We start from the raw sequence: 21,860 nt of genomic DNA, 5'->3' as shown, positions 1-21,860 counted from the left end.
CCACATTTCTCAGCTTATGTTCGCCTTCTAGGACGGTGTACATGCAGAACACAAAGCCTGCCAACATGCAGAACTTGCAAAGGTTATAACATTCAATGTTATCCAGACGTAACCGGTACAGATCTGCACATCTTCTGATAACATAATAATCAGGTATCAATATAGCTGCATTTATAACAAAAGAGAGGTTTATTTGTTAAAAATGAATTTACAGTAACAAATGTTTTTAAAACACTTTACAGTTTTAATTCTTAGTCAAATTGTTGATTTCTGAGCCCCAAGAGGGAAACTGTTAAAGTAAAATCCACCGTAAACAATACAGAGAGAGTAGAAGAGGTTACTGCACTGACAGACACACAGACCATACGATTTGAGTTAGATGATTGTTTTCTTGTGACAAAAACTGCTGTTAAGAGTTGTCCAAATGGCATGAACTTACAGAATTAAATAAATACATGGCAGTGTAAATCCACCATTTCATTCTTGCTCTCACTGTCGTGACCTAATGGTTGACTGGGGATTGATTTAAGTACTCGGCTTCATATAAAGTTGCTTAGAATACAGCCCCTATACAATCATTTCTAACAAATGTCTCTGTGTTGCATAATATCTGTTTGCTGGAGGTCACACATCTTATTGGAAATTCCAAAAATCAGGAACTGGAAATCTTAATGGAATCCTACAAAACTGCAGAGTAGCAGAATTATAGGAATGGCTTTTCAACAATACTTCAGCTTTGGTTCATGTCAGCTTATTCTAGTTTGTTCTGTGTATGTAGAATCTATTACCTACTTCTAATGACGTCAGTGTGCAGATAAATGTGTGAAAGTTAAGACCAGAGGACAGATTTTTACCCAGAAGACATCACAGTAATAACCAGTAGTATGTATGAGCACTTGCATAAAGTTAAGCTTTCACCAGATTCATTGTTGAAATGATCTCAAGTAGTTCATCATTTTAACTTTGAAGTCAAATCATGTGCAAAAACAAACAAAATGGTGCATAGTCATTTCAGGAGAAGCACAAAGATCATCTGTTGTATGAATAATTAGATGCATATACACTGAAGTAGACACAGTAGACAGTACAGACTCAAACCTTGACCTCCACACTTAACAGTTTCTAACATTTGAAAACTCTTGACTGATTATACCTTGTGTTCATCTTGCCACATGCTCACTGGCTTTCACTGCAAACCTTGATCTATAAAATACAGATAGGACACATCCAGTCAAAATACTGCAAGTGCATTAAAAGAGATGATTTTTGAAACATTGTTTGAGGAGCCAGGGTGGCTCATAAGGTCAAAAGAAAACCAGTTTCAGAATTAGAGTCCATGGAAAGACATTAGGCCCAGTGTGGCCTGTTTATTAGAGCACGTCCTTAGCTATTAGCATCACTTTCTCCCAAGCAGCAGGGCCATAATAATTTCTCAAAAGCAAGCAGAGTACCTCCTATTTAGTATTGGACCATCTTCAAAATTGCAGCAACCCAGCAATGTGCAGTTGCCTGCAGTGATTGTCACCTGTCCTTTGTGTTAGAAGACATTCCAGTTCGCCCTAAGAGGGTCTTTCATGATCCGTCCTCCACCAGGAGGCAGTAAAGGCAGCTTATCCTCCTCAGGGCTGTGCATGCGGCCGAGCTGACTGCCTGAGCTTGGTTCACATATATGTTAAGCCAGTTAAACCATGGTTTCCACTTTTAACTGTTGCCTTTAGGCCAGTGTAAAAGGTCTCTCAGGCGGGACAAGTTCACACCTGACTTTGAAGCCAGTTGCGAGGATCAAGTCTGGCTTTGAGGTTCCTGAGGCTGCGTCGAGCCGGGGAGGGCCTTGAGAAGGGGGCTCCCTCAGATGACTCAAAGCTGTGGCTGCCCTCACTGTTGCTGGAGCTGTTGCTGGAAGTGGAGCTGGAGCAAGAGAGCGTGGTCTGTGTGCTGCGCTGTGACCGAGGTGAACGGGAGGAGACGGGGAACGGGGCGAGCAGCGAGGAGGGAGGTGGCTGGCAGGGGCACTGCAGGGTCCCTCCTCCTCCGTACCCCCTCCCTCGAAGGGTGCTGAGCTTAGCATCCAGCGACAGAGTGCGTGGCCTCATGCGGGAGGGGGAAGATGACAAGAGAGAGAAGTTTGAAGAAGGCTCGGGCCAGCCATGGCGATGGGAGCAGGGACTGGTGCTGCAGTGACTGTCGCTGTCTGAGGTCAGGCTTGCATCTGAGGACAGCAGACTGAGCTGTGGGCAGCGGTGAGGGCACACAGGACTCCGGGGCAGTCCATGAGGGGTACAGGGGCTGTAGCCAGAGAGGCGAGAAGTACAGGGACGGGGGCGGCCATCACTTTTGGGGTTGTTCTCCTCAAACACAGACATCCAGGTGGGGGAAGTTCCCAGCTGGCTGCGGAGCTCCAGCTCCCGCATTCTCTGAGCCAGGATGTCTGACACAGTGATGGTGAGGTCATTGGATGACTCAATAACTGCAGGAGAGACGCAGCAAAACGCTTCATTATACTGCTGGATACTGGACTCGGGCCTGGTTTTTCAAACTGGAAGTTCTTACCATATGGAACATGAATCCAGTTGTTTTTTTAAAATATTCTTTTATTTGTTAAGGCAGGGATTAGGATGGTTTTGATGCCAAAATGAATGAAAAATTTGATCCCACTGGAAGTATGGATTATGGGCAGATTTAGAGACATACTTGCAGTTTGTGAAGTGTGTGAGTTACTTTGAAATGTATTCTTGTGTTCATAAGGAAATCAAATTAGATGTCATGTCTGGTAATGCATTGTACAGTTGTGCAGAATAATGAAAAAAAGAATCAACAAAAAACAAATGATGTGTGCACTCTGCACGTCTTAATGTTCATTTAATTATGATGAGTGATCATGAAACAAAAATATCCTGTCCTGTCATGTTTTGATCCTGGATTTGCAGTAAATCCCGAACTGCAACATTTACCTCAACATCATTTATGTGGAGCACTACTCTTGCTACATCACCTGTCGTTGTAATAAGACGAGAGCAGAGCACGAATCTCAGCAGACACAGCATTATCCTGCAGCAGAAGACCCTCAGAGGAGGGTGTGGCAAGAGGAGCTGCCGGGGAGGGGTTAGGAAAACCGAGAGGGAGGTTGGTGAGAGAGAAGGGATGGAGTGGATAGGATGTTTGCAACCGGTTCAGTTGTGTTTTGATGGTCATGAGAGAAAGTGAAAAAGGTTGATTCATGTTTATTAGTGAATGTTAAGGCATGATGAGAGAAGAAGAAAAGATTCACTCAAGGGTTAAGATAATTCCCCCATGAAATATGAATGGTGGAAGTTGATGAAAAATGTGCCGTTGATCATGAATAATGTATGAGGACACAAGGAAATAATAAAGAAGGACAAAATAGCCAGGGAGTGATGGATTCGGGACACACGGGGAAAACAGGAAAGGACAAAGAGGAACAGAGAAAACAGAAGACAGAGAGTGAGTCAGCGTGTCAGAGATAAGACCCATTCTATTCTACAGTACTGAGAGTGTGAGTTTGAGATATCGGAGAGGAAAGTTTAATTACGACAGGATCTCTCATGCACATGGACCCAAGGAATTAAAGCTACATACAGTCACATGCAAAGCAGGCACAGTGCTTTCTTTCCCTGCCTTCGCTTTTATTCCTCCAAATCATTTCTTCGGCTAAAAGTGAGCAAAAACGTTTCTTTTATGCATATCCGCAGTGACATAATCAGCGAGAGCTCTTACCCATTTCGTGATAGAGCGAGCCCTGTTTTGGTGTGACAGGAGCTGGTTTCCTTGGTGATGGCAGTTCAATTTTCATTAAGTCGTCACAGCACTGTTTCCATTGGCCTGTATGTTGGAGACAAACTGTCACTTTCAACGCACCAAGCAGCAGATCCAGAATATACAACAGTGTACGTCCTTGAATTGGAGTCCTTTACGTCGTTATGGTAGTATATGTATCACACACTTCAGTTAGAGCATAGCAAGTACTTACTCATGTCGTAGAAATGTTGCCAAAAGGCCTCCATCCACCGGTGTGTGTCCTCACGGCTGTCTGTTGTCAGGGTGTGGGTGACCTCCTCACCTCCATACTGGTTACTGATACAGATATTCTGAACTTTACTTTGAGGGTCTTTCTCAGACGCACGTATTCTGGTCTCCTGAAACACGGGAGCAACAAAGCATACAATCATCTACCACAAAATGAATACAATCAGGAATAAATGCCAGCACTCCTGAACTAACACAATTATGTGCCGCAACAAGTGATCATTACGGCAATTGTAATTGGAGGTCCCCACTGAAAATAAGCGCTCACTCGCACCGCCACTAATTAGTCCTCTTCCAATCCATTTCCCTTCAGCAATTAACCAACAAAAAGATGCAGACTCCCAATTCCCACATCTTCGTTCTACTCCAAATGCGTCTACGTCTGCTTATGACCACTAGATGGCAGTGTTGTTCTATTCATCTATTCGTCACACTGCGCTCCTCTTTAGGACAGACAACCAACAAAGGATCACACAGACCTGATTTGACTGACTTGGCTTTAGGTCAGCTGGGAGATCAGGGTTAGAGGCTACACAAGACTGAATGAGTCACTAGGGAAGGAATGAGAAGCCTCACAGGCATCAACTCCCAGACACAGGAAATAAGATGATCAATAACCTGACTGTCTGAATGACTGGATGAGAGAATTATGATACCTAGTTGGATGAACAGGTTTTATTTTCAAATCTTGGAAGCCTTTTATCAGGACATGCCTGCGCTTTTCTAGCATTGCTGAACATTAACACAGAACAGAACCGTTTTCTATGCTTGGCTTCTGAACAGCTCTACTGGGGCAACTGAGGGCCGAGTGCCTTGCTCAAGGGCACCCTTACTAGTAGATAAGAGAAGAGCTCATTTTTTATTTACTTTGGCTTAGAGTCAACCAGTTGCCTTGAGATTCAAACTGGCAGCAATCCACAAACCCAAATCCTTTCCATCTATGCTGCCGATGCCTCAGGCATTACCAAAAACAACACAACTATATGGGATGTGTCAGGCTGGCTCAACCTCCGGAGCTCTTTACTCTATTCCGGATAGTTTCTCCATTTTTGTGATTCCTCTGCTGACCTTGTTGATGGCAATAGTGAAAGCTGGCTCGACGGTAGCCTCCACATCTTCTTGCCGGTGGTAGCAGAAAAGGCTTGTTCCTTTTAGAACGGCGTACACTTTTGTCCAACTCTGAGGCTCACCTCCCAACTGCTGCGGGGTAGAGGAAAAGATCAGTGAAGTGCGGATTGAAAGACAGGGAGAGAAACACAAAGAAAGATGGCAACATAAGAAGAAGAGGAGGAAAGTGGAGGAGGAGAAAAGGACAACCAGGACAAAACCAAAATCTATTGAATCCCTGAAAGGCATAGTTCCCGCCACTGCCGCACACACACCTGCCAACTTACCTTAACTTTCAAACATCCACTCATCATCTGTTGGGTCATACAGTGAGGCTGAGCTGCGAGGCGGCAACACATACTGCCATAGAGCGGCAGCCAATACGAACACTCTTCTGCAGGGAAAGAGAGAGAGATGGATGGGCGGAAATAAACATCACGAACAAATAAAAGCATTCCCACATGACATTCAAAATGTACACACAAACATGTATAGTCATGTGCATCCACACACAAAGAGACGCACACACTTTTTCCTGTCATCATACTGCGCCCCTTATGAACACAAAACAAGGCACATGGGTATAAAAGACTGGCAGCTGCAGGGAGTGTCATGAAGTGCAGCAATGAAATTTTACAGCAGGCTGAAAAGCCAATGAATAAAACACTAGGGGCCTGTCTGTCTGAGGGTCTGGGCCCTTGTTAGCCCACATCATTACAGCTTTACACAGCAGTCACCTCATAGCACAGACGTTATTACTGTGACCATGACAATGGCTCGTCTGTCAGAGAACATGGAAGGACAGAGAGGAGGGGGGAGGAAGGAAGGGGAGAGAAATTAAGGGACATTATTAGAACGCAAGGAAGGGAAGAGAGACAGTTAGGAGTGAGGGAAGCACAAAAAAAACAGACAGATGGCTGGATTGGCAGAGAAAAGGGAAAGATGGTGAGGAGACAGATTGAAGGCGGCTGCCACTCACCATTGCCTGAGATGGTGAGGTCATGTGTGCGAAAGCTGTCCTGGACGTGCGACAGTGACAGGCTGGTATGAGCTAAGAGGTGGTACTTAGGGCCCCTGTCAACACACAAGGGAGGGGATGGGAATACATTTTGCATTTGAGAATGCATGTTCACAGTGAAAAATTGTCTCCATAAAGATGCCTACTTGTATTCTCTGGAATATATTTAATTTCTTCCTCTATTCAACATGTAAACTAGCTAATATTTAAACTTACGGCACAGAGGGAACTGGCAGTAGAAGAGGAGCTCCGTTGCCAACAGGACTACATGGCCCAGGGTCCATGGCTGCCCGGAACTTCTTCCCAGCGGATCGCCCTAGTGACGAGCTCAGTTTACTGGCTAGTTTCCTTGGCGTGCTGCCTGTTGAGTAGTCGTCCTCTGAGCAGCAGCTATACAGCTCAACACGCAGCTCAAAACCCGGGCTGGCTTCATTACTGCGGAAGGATACACATGATGAACATGACCATATCAGGGTTTTTTGTGAGCATGTCAGTTTATGTGTGAGACAGATTACTTACAATACGACGGTGTTGTCAAAGCAAATATCAGTGAGTGTCCGGTCCACTATCACCATGTCTGTGTCAAAGATCTCTCCTCCCAGCTGCAGCAGGCAGAACACTGCACACCGATGAAGCTCTACGAAGGACGAGGTGGAACGGCAGAACAAAACAGAAAAAAAGGTTTACGTGATACGTTGACATCTTTTATTAATCTGCATCACTTAAAAATTCATGTTCAGCTCCAAAACAACATCACCTCCAAGATGGAGATAAGTGCTTTAACAACGTGTTGAGGCCAGAGGCTAGAGAGGGAATATGACCCGAGTAGTTAAAGGTGAAATAAGATCAGCTCCTCCACTTGGCTGTCAAGCACTTCTACAATCTGTGAACTGACCAGCTGTGCCAAGAATTCCTATGAAGCATGTTTTGTGGTTGAAATTGAAGCACAATGGTGCTTAATCTTGCAATAGCAAATTAGAGCTACAACAACTATTGAGCTCTTGTGAAAAAATGCCTGTGCATTGTAAAGAAGCTGCGATAGCCTTTCGGGCATGCATGAATATAGGTAACTATTATGGTGATTCCTTGTGCAGACACACCAACATATTAATAATACCAGTGAGACATGTATGTAAAAACATAGTACTCTGGGTATAATTGTTGAAATATAAATAGTGTGGCGAAGCGACTGATGGTCCTCTATGTCTTATAATTACTACTGCACGACAAAAATGTATTTATTTTGTCACTTTTCAAAATTCAAGGTTCCAACTGAAAAGGCTGAAAGACGTAGTCCGCTCCTATTTATGTGCTCCTCAGTAATACAGCACATTGACACTTAATATTCACACTTAACATTCAAAGTATGAGCGCAACGCTCTGCTGAGAATGTGATTGGACACGTGATGGAGGAACATGCTTTACCCCTCCTCACCTCCTGGGCTCAGTCTATGTCTCGGTGTGCTTAATGACCTTGACTAACAGCCTCATTAAGCTTTGTTAAGAGTCTACTACCTGTCTCTTGAGTTCATTTATATGCACAGGCCATGCAGGTTAATTCCATTCAAGCTGCCAGGGGGAGAGAATGAGCTCTGACACTGTTATAATGACAGCAAGGGGGGTTAACCCACATTGACATTATCAAGAGGAGGCGGGATAGCAAATAGTCATTTTTATGATTACCATTGTTATATTTTCAGTGCACCATTGAATTCTGAAATGCCGTAAAAACGACGAAATGGTCCCCAGTAATAGTCCACAGAACAAAGACGTGAGTTCCTTAAATTACTAATAATGACCCAGTTTAGCACCTGTGTGCTGCCGTTGCTTCTCAGTGCCAAAAAGCAAAGCCAGCAGGACTGAACGATGGGTCAGGTTGTGCTGCCAGGAGCTCCTCATGTCTACAAAAAAAACAGTTCCTGGAAAATACTGAGAAAAGGTAAAGCTGCAACATATTGTAATTATCAGCTCCAGGAGCTGTGCTGTGGACCATGCATATAGTAGAGAGAATGTCCTACTGTATGATCTGTCTGCACAGTTCAATGGGTCAGCAGATCTTTCAAATAGGAATCTCAAAGCCCACATCAGTGTTTCGCCCACGAGCCAATGATAAAATGTGATTTATTTTGTTCTTCAGTCATGAGGAATCCCACACTCACCCCTGTGGTTATACAAAGCTTTCACACACATTCAACATATTTGAATGAGCCATTTCATAACCGTGTGTGAAGCCACATACCATTCCCTCAGAAGCAAATCATCAATAAATCCTATAGGCATAAATCATTAATACTCCATCAATACAATTCTTCACACACATACAGAGTTGTCTCCTCACCTCCTTTGTTCTTGAAGTACTCCGTGTCTTTCCACATGAGAGGGATCCGAAGATCTGTAATGACAACAGACAGGGGATTAGACCACAAAAACGTTAATCACCCTTACTGTCTAACTGAGAAGTGGTTATCTGAATGTGTGTGTGCACTCAGTCACTAGCTAAAGTATCCACAGCTAATTACTGTTTGTGTATCTCTCCAGCTGGGTACCAGACATGGAGTAAAAAAACCTCCATACCAAAAACACACATGCTCCCTGTCTCACATCTTATGAATATTAATATTAATATATATTTATATATATATATATTTTACCCTCTCATCATGTTCTAAAGACAAACAAAACAAGAACCGGTTGTTTTGGTGTCCCTGGTGTGAATTATACCTGCAGTGCGTCTGCAATGCAAACAGAGTAGCTCCATAGTTATTCATCCGACTGCCCGCTGTCATACTGCAAGAGGCAGCATCTACCAGTCAGCCTCTGCCTGACAAGAGGAGCTCTGCATTAAATAGTAACACTAAAGGCATCACAAAGATTCAAGGTTCTCTTATATATTGCTGGTGCATATCCAAATCTCCAACAATAAATAAATGAAGTTGTGCTTTTTACAAATTCCTTGCATAACCCTGCATAAAATGATCCTACAACACACACATCCAGACATTTAGACAAGGCTTTACTTGCCTGAGATGGCCACTTTTCCTTTGCACGGGAGTCTGTCGTCCATCGGCCCTGCGTCAGACGACCTCCGCGTGAGCTTCTGCATGACCTGAGCCTCTTTCATCCTCTGCAGCTCCGACATGTAGGCCATGATACGCGTGCTGCAGGTCTGCAGGCTCTTCGCCGCCTCCAACGCCTGGTCTTTTTGGGAGCAGGCGGCCAGCAGCTTGCAGGCTCCGTCGCGCATACGGATCTCATGGTCAATCTTCTTCTGGATGTCGCTGTCCTGCAAGCACAAGGGATGGTGGAGAAGGGGAAATAAAATTTGTGTAAGGGAAATAAGTCTTAAATGACAGATAATGACACATCTTTGGGAAATGTAGGAAGACATAATTAAGAGTACAAGGGGTGAATTGAGGGAGGAAGAGAATTGGCGTGTCTTCTCTAACAGATAGCAATACAGAGAAGGGCAATTCTTTTTGGCAAGAATAGGAGAAATGAAGAAGACATCACGAGTGTTAGCCTGCAGTCGATTACAGGTCACTTGTGGACACATTACTGAGATGTGTCTCCGAAAGCACTCAGGAGTCTGTTCAGTGTGTGCGTGTGCGTGTGTGTGTGTCTGGACAAAACACACACACGTGGCCTTTCGCCCTCTTACCAACCCCTGCTGAGCAGATGCTTAATCATTTAGTGCAAACATATTCACTACACACACCTCTAGCCATGGTTCCTTTCCTCAAGCTACTCTCTCAAAGGAAAAATACAATATTATTAAACTAAACTTGACCTGGCTTATCTGGGGCAAAACATACAATGTACACTTACGCAGGAGTACACACACCATGGACACATGCACACATACTCAAACACATGCAGGCAGTAAAGGTTCTGGCTCTGCCTCTAATGATGCTGTCCAGAGTTTAAACAAATCTCTAAGCCCCTCTCCACTTTGTTAGCAGTACAAAAACACCGTATCCATGTACTTCAAACAATACTCCGTGAGGGGAAGAACTAACATATGAGGTGAGAGGGATGAGCGAGCACAAAGAGATCCAAGAATCAAACAAAGACCAAGCAAAGGAAAAGCCGGGTTGACCTTGAGTGCCAGTGCCAGCGCTCTTTTTTTTAAAGCTAAAACACCGTTGTTCTCATCAGGACATTAATTGTTTCAATCCGAGTAAGGTTGTCTTTAAAGAACTGCTTGAAACTAATTAGGAAAATATGATGGTTACTCTCCGTTTATACTGAATGGATGAACAAATACCGTGTAGCATCTGCCCGACTGATGGAATATTTGAATGTATTTATGTATGTGTGTGTGTGTGTGTGTCCTCTTCAGCGATACATTAACAAGCTCGCAATCTCCCCACAAATGAAGTCCAGTGCTCCCTTTGCCCTTCTTCTCCCGCCCCTCTCTTTGCCTGATAAATGCACCTTCTCCTCCTCTACTCCAATGTTTCTCATTTATAAGCTCTCTCTGGCCGATTCTTATGAATTTTTTAATTCTTTTGATTTGAGCTTTTATACTTTCACTGCTCAGTTTCTTCCACTTTCCCTCACACTCCATCCGTTCCTCTTCACCGTCTTCAATCCGCTTGTCTTTCTTCTCCTCCATACCCTCTTTGTGTCCGTGTTAGCACGAGTCCCACACGTTGTTCAGCAGAGGAGCCGTGGGAGCGGAATGAATGCAGTTTGGACACAAACGTCCACATTTGGACGCAGTGCACCAGATGAGGTTTTGTGTGGTTTCTGATTCACCGCAGTCTTGGAAAAACTAATTTGTTTCCTTTGGATATAACCACACTTGCTCTGCATGGTGGTGAAAGCGACACTAAGAAGCCGTGAATCACACAGATCAAACTATTCCGTCTCTAAACCATACCACCGAAACATGTAACACTGCAAGTCATAGTCTGGCATGCATTACAGTTTCACTTGCTGCAATAACATGGTACAAACGTTAAAAGGGACGGCGGTGATTACCAGCAAATTCCTCCTCAGAAACACTGCCATAGTGAAGAATCATCAAACCAAATGAGAGCATGACTGAGCATACTTACACTGATGAAGATAATGTTTAGTGTAAAATCGACACTGGCTCTTGAACACAATGTAGCTACACAAATAAGCCTGCCATTACATAAACACGGTCACTGACTGAAAAGCAATTACGGAACTCTAGGCTGCGATAGAAAGGAGACCAAATTACAGCAATGGCATAAACATGTAGCACTTAGCTACTGGATGTCTGCGAGGTACAAGTGGAGAATTCAATTTTACAGGTCATGTGTTGTTGATTATGAGTGTTTATTGTTTGATTGAGCTGGTTCTCTTTAATTCAAGTGTCTCAGAGTTTTTGAAGAGATAATAAGTCATAACTGAGGATAAAGGAAAATGCACAGTCAAGCCTGCATTCATGTTTTCGATTCTGTTGCAGTAAATACTTCACTGATACTTTAGGAAAGAGCAACACATGCCGACAAGATTCAGTGATGAAACATTTTTTTGACAAATCAACTTAGTTGATTAGATGAAAACTTAGATAATGAATTATTAATTGAACCAATTCACCATGTCATCAAGTATTTCAATTTTTACAAAAGTATTTCTCTTTTTATAGCAACCTAAATTGACTAACAATTTGAATACACCACCTTGTTTTGTGGGAAGAAATCATTGCTTTATTGTTCAATCAGAAAAAAAGATTCCTGGTAAGCAATACATTTGAACAAAAAAGGTGGGAAAAAAAATGTGAACCGAGAAAGGAGAGAAAGCCCAGCTCTGGCCGCGTCCAAATGTCCTCGTCAATAGTGGCACCACAAACCATCCATGCACCACTCAGCCGGAGGCTAGCCAGCCAACTTTGAAGGAACGCACACATTCTTATAGCACGCACGCACACACACACACACACACACACACACACACACACGTACAGAGTAAAGGAGCTGTCACCACAGTCCAGTTTCATGTAGCAGGTTATAGAGTGAGCTGCTAGGAGGGGGTTCTGAATTTAGAGCAGCTAAATTGACAGGCTTCTCCTTAAGGAGGATCTCAGAATAGAACACTAACAGCCTAGATCTACCTCTAATCCACGCGTCTGGTTGTATGTCGGTAAAACTGACATAAACCCTCACAAACGCCGAAGTACGAGATAAACACACCAAACAATTAGCAGGGAAATGTCTAGTGGGGATGATGAACTCCTTTTCTCTGTATAATCTTTCACAAATGCTCACAGGCACACATAAATACAACCTTGCAAACACGCACACGGACACAGTGACTCCCTCACACAGTGTCTTCAGAGTGGCAGGTGTTAGGCCAGTGGGCACTGACAGAGAGGCTGCCTGCCTCTGATCGTGGCAGTGTGGACAGCAGCCAGATAGACGGTGAAGGAAGGGTGGATGAGCGACGGGGATGCAGCAGTGCATGTTGGGTATCAAGCAGCAACACAGAGGGGAGGGAGGTGGTGCTGTCAAAGGAAACAAGGGGAGGGGGGGGACTCGAGAAAAAAAAGTAGCGAGGGGGGCGAGAGAGAAGAAAGGCGGAGATACGGGTTGACAGGGCGAAAGGTCTGGGTGAGTGTAAGAGGCAGTTGGGAGTAAAAAAAGAGACGAGAACGGGAAGTACAAGCGGAAGAAAAGAAAGAGAAAGCACTGAATGTCAAGAGATATCGTGTTAGGGGATGCGGAGGGAGGGATGGTGAGGAGGTGGTAGACTTACAAGAGAAGACAACAATGATGGGAAAAACACAATTTTGGCAAAAGGGAGGTGGCAATCAAGAAAAGAAGAGACAGACTTGGCAACAGAAAGAGAGGTAGTGGGTTCCATATGAGCAAATCTGTTGCTGAGATAATGAAGCATAAAGCGCTGTATATGAGCAGACTTGGAAATAATTGGGAGTGTCTTTTTCTGAGAGGAAAAAAAAAAAGACTTGACAGTTACACTAATGGTCAAAGACAGAAAACGTCCTAATTACTTACTGGCAATTAACTTTGGAAGTGAGTTATGGCAGAATTTTGATGAACTGCATATGGTTACCTCATACTCAAACAATTACTGTTCTTGTGGAGTTATTTAGCTAAATCATAAACATGGTAGAGTGGGTGGGCTGCTTTTCACAGGGCTGGTGGATCCCTGTCCCCATGTTGAAGTGTCCTTGAGCAAGACAACAAATGTGTGTATAAAAAAAAAAAGTTGCTTTGGATAAACTAGTTTGTCAAATGAATGTAAGGGATAATGAAACAAAGAATAGAGCAGCAGGAACAATACAAGCAATAGTAAATATTAGTCTTTGCTTCAAACAATATATTTTAAAAGCATCACTGTATGTCACACACAGTATTATGCATGAGGCCAATGTAAACCATTGAGCAGGTAATTTGATGCCTCAGTAGATACCAGATGGTCACTTCCTCCATCACCTCACTGTGTGTTGATCCTCACTTGTGTGTCCGTGGGTGTGATCTCAGAGACACCAACACACACACACCTACACAAACAAGCTGGTTTGGGGATTTGACGCCGCTGCAGATGGTGTGTAAACAATGTGTTGTTACGAATGGGTAGGCTTTTCTGTTCAGATCCCTGACCCTTGACCTCTGACCTCAGGCCCTGAGCAGACCAGACGGCTGCTGTTACAGCATGGGGTTAGTCCATGGGGTTAGATTTAACAGCAAATTAGTGTTAAACACAGCAAGAAATGACAGTTTGCTCTGCACAGTAGAACCATATTAATTCAAACTACTTGAGAATGACAGAGGGGGGAAGAGGAGGAGTTATTACTAAGTGTGTTTACATTTACAAAACTACTCATATGTATATTTGTGAAATGTGGACACTTATTGAAAAAAGAAACCATATTTTAACCAGAATAATATTTTGCCATTTAGCGTAGCTCTACTGTTTCGTTACGCGGCTCAGTCTGTTAGTTCAGTTCGTCACTTTGATCCTGACTGAAATCAGGACCAAATCGACAACTATTGGATGGACAACAGTGACATTTACAGACGTTCATTTTCCACTCAAGGATGAATTGTTTTCATCCGGAGACATTGTCAAGTACAATTTGTCCAATAATTTGGTTTATGACGACATACCTGTAAAACTAATGACATTCCCACCAGCCTCAGCTGTAATGCTAATTAGCAAACGTCTGTATGCTATCATGCTGAACTAAGATGGTGAACATGGTTACTATAAAACTGTACTACTTTTTCCTTTTTGCTGATTCTGAAGTTGTTTTCTTTTTTAACAGACAACACGTCACAGCTGACTGCTCGTTGGACAGACAGAGTGAAAAAAAATCAGTATAGCAGAGTAGCAAGAGGACAACAGTTAAGAAAAACAACAGCAGGACTTAAACACACTCAGACACAAAGGCAAACGTCTTGCTTACTCACTTACACACACACACACACACACACACACACACTAAGATTTACACAAAAGTGCTTGTCTTTCTCTATTTCACATACGCAAACATAACCAAGAATTGGAAATTCCTGACCACTCCCATACAGACCTCACTGACCAAACTGCTGGCTTTCAATTAGCCAGCCACAACTATGTGCCTCGCCTTCCTCTCCACCCTCTTCCGCTACTTTCCCTCATGCTCACCCTCTTCCCCTCCCACACCCAGAGCACGGCTGCAGTTAAGGATGGAGGGAGCAGTTGAGAGTGCAAGAAAGAGTACGAGATAAAGAGAGGAAAAGAAATCAATGGCAAATTAGCTCAGAGAGAGTCAGCGTATGAGAGAAAATGAAAAGTGGGAATGAAGATATAATAATATAACATAATATAATAAGGATATGGACAGAATATGGGTGAATGGACAAAATGGAGTCATGAGCGAATTGTTGGGATGTTGGGGGAGGAAGTCACATTGCTCATGTGATACACATGTGTGTACAATTCCATACATTTCCAGAACACATAGCCTGGGGATCAGGAGAAAACAGACAACAATCCCCAAAGCCAAACTACTCCAAAACAATGATCCAATTCACCCAACAATGTCCCTACAGTGTCGCACACTCCAGCTGCTGCTGGGAAGCCTGGGCACAATAACAGTGACGGGAACTAGTTTGGTACTGGTCAGACAGAGCGGAGGGAGGGGGGCGAGAAACAGTAACTGGGTGGAGTGTTTGCATTCGCCTTTTACGACAGCAAGTCTGGCTACAGAGCAGTCCAAGTCTGTTCAGTGCCAGGTCACACACGCACTCCCTGGGTCCTTTCCTTTGGCAAAATGCACCTGTGTACCCCCGTCTAGGTGCCAACATGCTGATGTCATTATTGAGGTGATTTCTACAGAGATTTAACAGTGGACCAACTCGTCCTTGTAACTGGAACACTGTGAAATCTCCCCACTTCAGACAGCTTATGCATTCAATTATTCACAGACAATATAGACTGATTCAGCTCTGCTTGCATGGAAAACTATGTGAGTGCTTGTCTACATGTGCTTGTGTGTGCGAGCGCGTGTCCAAATGACTTTGCAGCCAGCTGTTCTCACACAAAGGCAGTGTTTCAAATGCAGCTGGGTCCCAGCACACACAGGGCGGTGTCAGAGCAGAAAGTGCTCAAGAGAGAAATGATATGTGTGCGTTTCTGTCCTAAATCATGTTTTATGTACATGCAGGAATATGCATGTGTATGCAAAAAATGCATGCAAATATGTTGCATATCTGCTCTGCATGTGCATTTTGTGCATGCAAGTGCATTTCATTTTTTTGGCCGATGTCCCTAAAGAGAGCAACAGAAGAGTGAATTTCAAGCCATAAAACTAATTGTTTAGAGTTACAAGAGTGCAAAGGAAGCTTCGAATCTGCCAAGCAGTGATCACTCCAGCAATTTATAGGCACACTAAAGGGTGATGGCTCTTACACGGCCGTGCACACTCAGCCTAATATACTGGGTCCGCATTATCATATAGTAGCAGAGTGGGAGCTGGGAGGAGCCACGAGCAGGCAAAAAAAAACTTCATAATGATTTGAAGGCAACGTATAGGTGATAATAACAGGAAGTGTGTGAGAACCTGTGCATGCGTGTTGGTATATCTATCTACTGTATGACTGTGTGTGGTCTCTCAGCGTATAACTAACCTGGAGGCCTGGAGAGTAAAGATTTATGAAACACTGCGTACAGGTTCCAGAGCAGACTCATAAATAACTGTGGGCTGGAATAAAATGCACATTCTACCTGCAAGGTAGTTTATTATGACATTATGACAGCAGGACCCCCCCTGTTCCTCTTCCATCACCTCTAAGAGGACCAGGGGGGAAAACTGGGCTGCATTAAAAATACAGTAATGCTATGTTCAGATATAATACACTGAATTAGAAATCTTCTCTGACAGTTGAATCTAAAAAGAAGCACAACAACACATCTTCTGACCTTCAAGGATCCAAACAGACCAGAATAGGCTTTGAGTCGTGAGATGGTAATAATTGTATTCACCAGCAGTTCTATAGTTTTGTATGTTTCACAGCTTTAAAGTAGAGAAAGCACAATCGCCTGCTTCTAATGAAAAAACAGTAATGGATAAACCCTAATGAGACTAATTGGCAAACCGGACTGTCTGGGGGCTGCGAGAGGCAATTAATGAATTACGAAACACACACACACACACACACACACACACACACACACACACACACACACACACACACACACACACACACACACACACACACACACACACACACACACACACACACACACACACACACACACACACACACCTCATCAGTGAACTTTACTGGCAGTCAGTGTTGTGCACTGCAGGCCTGGAACACAGCCACCGACGATTATACAAGCTGATGCTGTATTATTATCTGATTTTCCTCTCAGCCAGAGGCCATACAGAGAAAGGCGAGGAGGGTTTAGGGAAGGTACGGTACGAAGCAGGTCCTTCTAAACCCCTGATCAAAGACCGCTGTGATCTCTCTCAATGAGAGCACTCTGCTAGTGCGTCCCTAAGTGGGGGAGATAGGGTAGAGGGGATTTAATCACATTAAGAGATACACGTGAAGCAAAAATGCAAAGATGTGACATTGTGATCTACTCTGTGCTGGAATTTTTCACATGTCGTTACAGCCAGTTCTCTCTCTCTCACACATCAAATTACTGTTTGAAGAGAGGTGTTAGTCTGTGAACGGAAGTTGGCTGTCGCTTATCGCTGACGCTGATATGGCTGTGAGGGGCTGGGCGAAGCACATTACTTTCTTGTAAACCAACAAACCCTCGTTTGAATCTTTCAAGAACCTCTGCAAGTGTCATGGTGACTGACAGCTCTGAGTATGACATGCTACCTCACGCCTCGGGTAGACGTGGGCGTAGGGGGAAGGCGAGGGTAAAAGTAGAACACGACAGGCTTTGGATTCGATCTCCGCCGTGTGTCCAGACCGCGTGTTTGCAGTCGTCTTTGCCTGTGACTGGCCGACGATATCACATGACTGGTTGAGTATTTTGCGTCCAGTTTTCCTAGTAAAACTTGCAAGTGCCACTATACAGCACATTACTGCTGAGGAATAATGACAAATGAATTTGGGGCATATTGTTGGCATTAGAGTCAAGAATTCCCGTGGTCCAAACAAAGAAAAAACTGAATCAACATGAACCTCTGCAGAACAAACACTGCACTTTGACTCATGGGAGTGGGCAGAGAGGGACAGACAAATGGCAGATGACAAACAGCTAAAAGGGACAAAGAGAGGGTCTAGAGGGCAAGAGGTCACAGTGCCACAGTTTCCCAACAGAAAGTAGCATCCCTGCTGGGTCCCGTACCATTAAGCTCCTTTTCATCCTCAGTGGGGTGAGTGGGGTGAGGGGTGGCTAGTTATCTCACGACCACAAGCCCATCCTACTGTAACACTTGCAACACATTTGTAAAGCTCTCATTAGTTGATCCAACCCCTCCCCCTGCCAATGAATAGTTTCAACAGATTGACATCATTTCAGTGACAAACACAAAATGCTGGTCTCAGTAATCTGAGGCTTTCCTCCTCATCTGAATCAGGATCAGGAAATCAGGCTAATTAGCTCAGCCGGCCTAACTAGCATTAAAACCTGCCAAATTGTCCTCCCTGTTGTCTTTTATCTCTGCTCTCTTTGCTATACTACAGACATATTAATGCGTTCTCCTTGTTTTATTCACATTCCAAAGAGCACTTTAACCTGTGTAGATTTCAAAACCACGGCCTTGCAGCACAAAAATAGAGCTTTTACAAAATTCTAATATGCGATTGCCATGTGATAAAACTTCCAACCATAGCATTTGGTTTTGGCCAGCTGCCTTGTAAAGAGGAGGAAGAGATTAAAGATTAATTTATTTGTTGCGTTTTGTTATGGCATTCAAGTTTGGACTTTTAATATCCTATTCATACCTATCTGAACATCTTAATTTGAATGGAAAACTCATCATACTTTCCATATAGCTGTACCCAGCTTGTTATGCCAATATATTTCTGACTGGCAGAATCGCAAACAAGGTATTGATACCTTGTAAGTACATAATCCACCATACTCAATATTTATACCGTGTGTGTCCACTCTTCTACTTATCTTCTCCCCACAATTCAATTATGTGTATTACAACGTGGGCCTTATTGAGGTAAAAGCAATCAGACACTGCTGTTTACAGCTTCTATCATCTCAATCAATACCGGACATTGCAATTTTCCCAGTTTGACTCCGTGTTATATTCGGTGTGCTCCATTATTCATCACTGGCCACACGTGTATATATAATCACATGTGCTGCTCCCACGTGAGATCCGTTGGAGGGGAGGTGAGGCCTTTGGCCATCATGGAGGTGTACGAGACAGAGAGGCAAATGCAGCAGATACTCCATGGTGAAGCTGTGTGTAATGCATGTGGGTATCTGTTCGTGTCCTTGAATCACTATCGACCAGCAAAGAGAATGCGCTTCATTATAATATTCATGAAGCTGCAGGGACTTCTGAAAGCCGGATATGACTGAGCTGACCCTCAGCCCTCTGGCCTTAGGACAAAACAACCAAAGAAAGGGACGGATAAGGCACGGCTGGAAGGTGAGATTGTGTGTGCATGGGAGTTGGGGGATGCTAGCTTTTGCGCTGATGACAGTCACTTATTTCAAATTTGTAACAGATTAATGATTTCAGAAATGTAGGTATTTCTACCCTCGTTTGATCAGAAACTAAATTTACGGTCTCGAGAAAATATTAAGATCTAACAGACTTAAACTGGATATGAAATGTAAGACAGCACATTGCTTTTTGTGGACAGCTCTACAGCCTGCATGCCATTTATTAACGGCTGACATGAATTAAGACCTGAGGAATAATTCTATCACAGGATAATTAAATTAGTATTTGTTTCATGGCTTTGATTAATGACAGTCATATTCATGTCATGGGGAACACGTAAGGTGAGATCCACTCACTGAGTCTCTGAATCTGTCACTTCACAGCACTTACAGCCTGCTCTGGTTACTAATGGTTCACATTAACCCTTAGAGTCACTGTGTGTGTGTGTGTGTGTGTGTGTGTGTGTGTGTGTGTGTGTGTGTGCGTGCATGTGTGTATACAAGCATTTGTGACAGTTCAGTGAGAGTTTTCGTGAATAATAGGAGGAAAGGGCAAGTGAGATTGAAAAGCGAAAAGAACAAGAAAGGGAATAAAATGAATTGCTGAAAGTGTGTGCGCGCACGTGTGTGTGTTCATGGTTCTTATCTGACCTCCAGAACAGATTGGGGAGCCCCACACACGCACACACAAATGTAAAACCGCTACATACTTTTTTTTAAAATTTACTCCACCACTTATCTACAGTATACTGCACAAACAGACACAAGTTCAACATATTTATTCAGCTACAACAGCACACTGTTTGCCAGGACAGGCTCTATGACAGTGGGGGGGGGGAGGGTCACAACAGCTTCTATCTGCTGACGTGTAAATGCACCGTAAGCAGGCCGACACGAATAGAGCTAGTCTGGTTCTCACATACACTCAATTTCAGAGTGAACCCTGTGCTGTGAGGGCATTAGTACAAAGCATTACTCTATACAGGCAAATAAACTGTCATACACCACACATTTAAGCCATTTACACAGCCAATATTGAAGCATGTTTTTAATCAAGGTGAAATTGATAAATTGGATCAATAACAGCCTTTCATTGAACTTATTGGAAATTCATTTTAGCAGTCTGGCAGCAATATCGATGGAAGTTCATCCATAAACCCAGCAGTGTGTAACAGCTGCAATGAAATTTTCTTTGTATGGTAGTTTATACCGAAATAAAATCTTGCGGCTAACAAAAACAGTGCAAACAGTGCAAACAACGGCAGTGCTGACAGTGCTGTCAGAGCCAACAGTGTGCACCTGTTGGGAAAACCAAAGGGTGGGCGATACAATTCTGCTACGATGCCGTCGGTCAGCAGGGCGTTTTTGGTGTAGAGCGGCTACCATGAGCTAGCCAGTGGGGCATCCTCACATGCACTAAGAACAGCACGTCCGGCCCGGCTACGTCAACAAAGCACAGAGAAGTTCAGATATAAACACACAGAGAGAGAGTTGCTTGATGCTATCTTAATGCTCCGAATATTGTATAGAGAACCGTAACATAAAAATGCATGCTTGCTAAATATTGGCTGTTGACCAAGTTGGTCTAATAATATCAGAACAGGCTTATGAGGGTAGCGTTTTTCCAGTGTGGAACAAATGCAGGATGGAGGTCTGACAGCCACTGACTGCTCAGTGTGGGGGTATTTGTGGAGGCTCTACTTCAGTCAGTCTACAGAAACATGGATACAAAAAAAACAAGTGAATGAGTTTCATTGTAAACAGCAGACCATTGAATCAAGCATTAACATCCTCTATCTGCAAAATCGAACCCAAACAATAAAGTATCACCTGAGCATCATGATGTGTGCACTGATTGAGTGTGTGTGAGAAGGAATACAAAGCCCCGTTTTGATATCATTATTATCGATTCTGTACGGCCATGCCAGCAGTTCATCACGGGGCCATGGGAGCAGGCTAGAGGGTTGCCTAGATGGATTATCCATTGTGTCACATTTCCACAGATCTAGTAAGTGAACAAATTTTGAGGTGTCTCACATATCTCTCAACACAAGAGCAATTCCACGAAACAAACATGACCTAATCATGTACTGGCAGTGTGGATGCATTGTAAAATGAAGGGAAACTTTCACACACACAACAGGTAGCAGGTCAGCCTGTCAAACAGTGCAGTATAAATGACTGACCGCTCAGCATCTGCTTCCTCGGGTAGACATGACAGATAGACGTGGACTGGGTTCCGATTGTGATCCGCTGCCAGCAGCTCTGCATTAGCTGCTTGTCTGATTATCTGTCTGTGGGACTGAGAGCTCTCCTTAATGACCATCAATCCGTTCACAATCTCCCTCTGCATCGTCAGGTCTTCACTTCGCTCTAATTGTCAGTCTCTTCCGTTTATCTGCCTGCCCGTCACTTATTTCCCACTGTATCAGCATCATAAGGCCACACCATTAACCTGCTGCTGCATAAATGTACATGTGTACGTATGATGACACGGATACGTCCTCCTGCATCAACCTGTCTTTCTCTCCCCACTCCCTCTTCTGTCTCTCCATTGATTTTCTTTCTGTTTTGAGGCATTCATGCCAGGACAAACCCATCGAGAACTCTGCCACGGAGA

The 21,860-nt window shown here is 43.7% G+C and overlaps 1 protein-coding gene across 3 annotated transcripts in view; it reads right to left on the bottom strand.

The window, feature by feature from the left end:
• Positions 1-26: 26 nt before the first annotated feature.
• rtkna (rhotekin a) overlaps positions 27-21,860 on the bottom strand; it is a gene marked incomplete at its 5' end in the record, with an annotated part of 51,823 nt that continues 29,989 nt past the window's right edge. For all 3 annotated transcript variants that reach the window (XM_079271010.1, XM_079271011.1, XM_079271012.1), the window contains 10 exons: positions 27-2,467; positions 3,736-3,840; positions 3,989-4,154; positions 5,113-5,244; positions 5,439-5,545; positions 6,131-6,225; positions 6,386-6,604; positions 6,689-6,806; positions 8,508-8,561; positions 9,191-9,452. In XM_079271010.1, the coding sequence (XP_079127136.1) occupies positions 1,752-2,467; positions 3,736-3,840; positions 3,989-4,154; positions 5,113-5,244; positions 5,439-5,545; positions 6,131-6,225; positions 6,386-6,604; positions 6,689-6,806; positions 8,508-8,561; positions 9,191-9,452 (1,974 nt within the window). In that variant the 3' untranslated portion in view covers positions 27-1,751. The remainder of the gene's footprint in view (positions 2,468-3,735; positions 3,841-3,988; positions 4,155-5,112; positions 5,245-5,438; positions 5,546-6,130; positions 6,226-6,385; positions 6,605-6,688; positions 6,807-8,507; positions 8,562-9,190; positions 9,453-21,860) is intronic.

This window comes from Melanostigma gelatinosum (assembly GCF_949748355.1).
Source record: "Melanostigma gelatinosum genome assembly, chromosome: 6".
In the NCBI taxonomy this organism is placed as follows: domain Eukaryota; kingdom Metazoa; phylum Chordata; class Actinopteri; order Perciformes; family Zoarcidae; genus Melanostigma; species Melanostigma gelatinosum.
The sequence above is the reverse complement of the archived record's forward strand: the minus strand, read 5'-3'. Positions and strand labels throughout refer to the sequence as shown.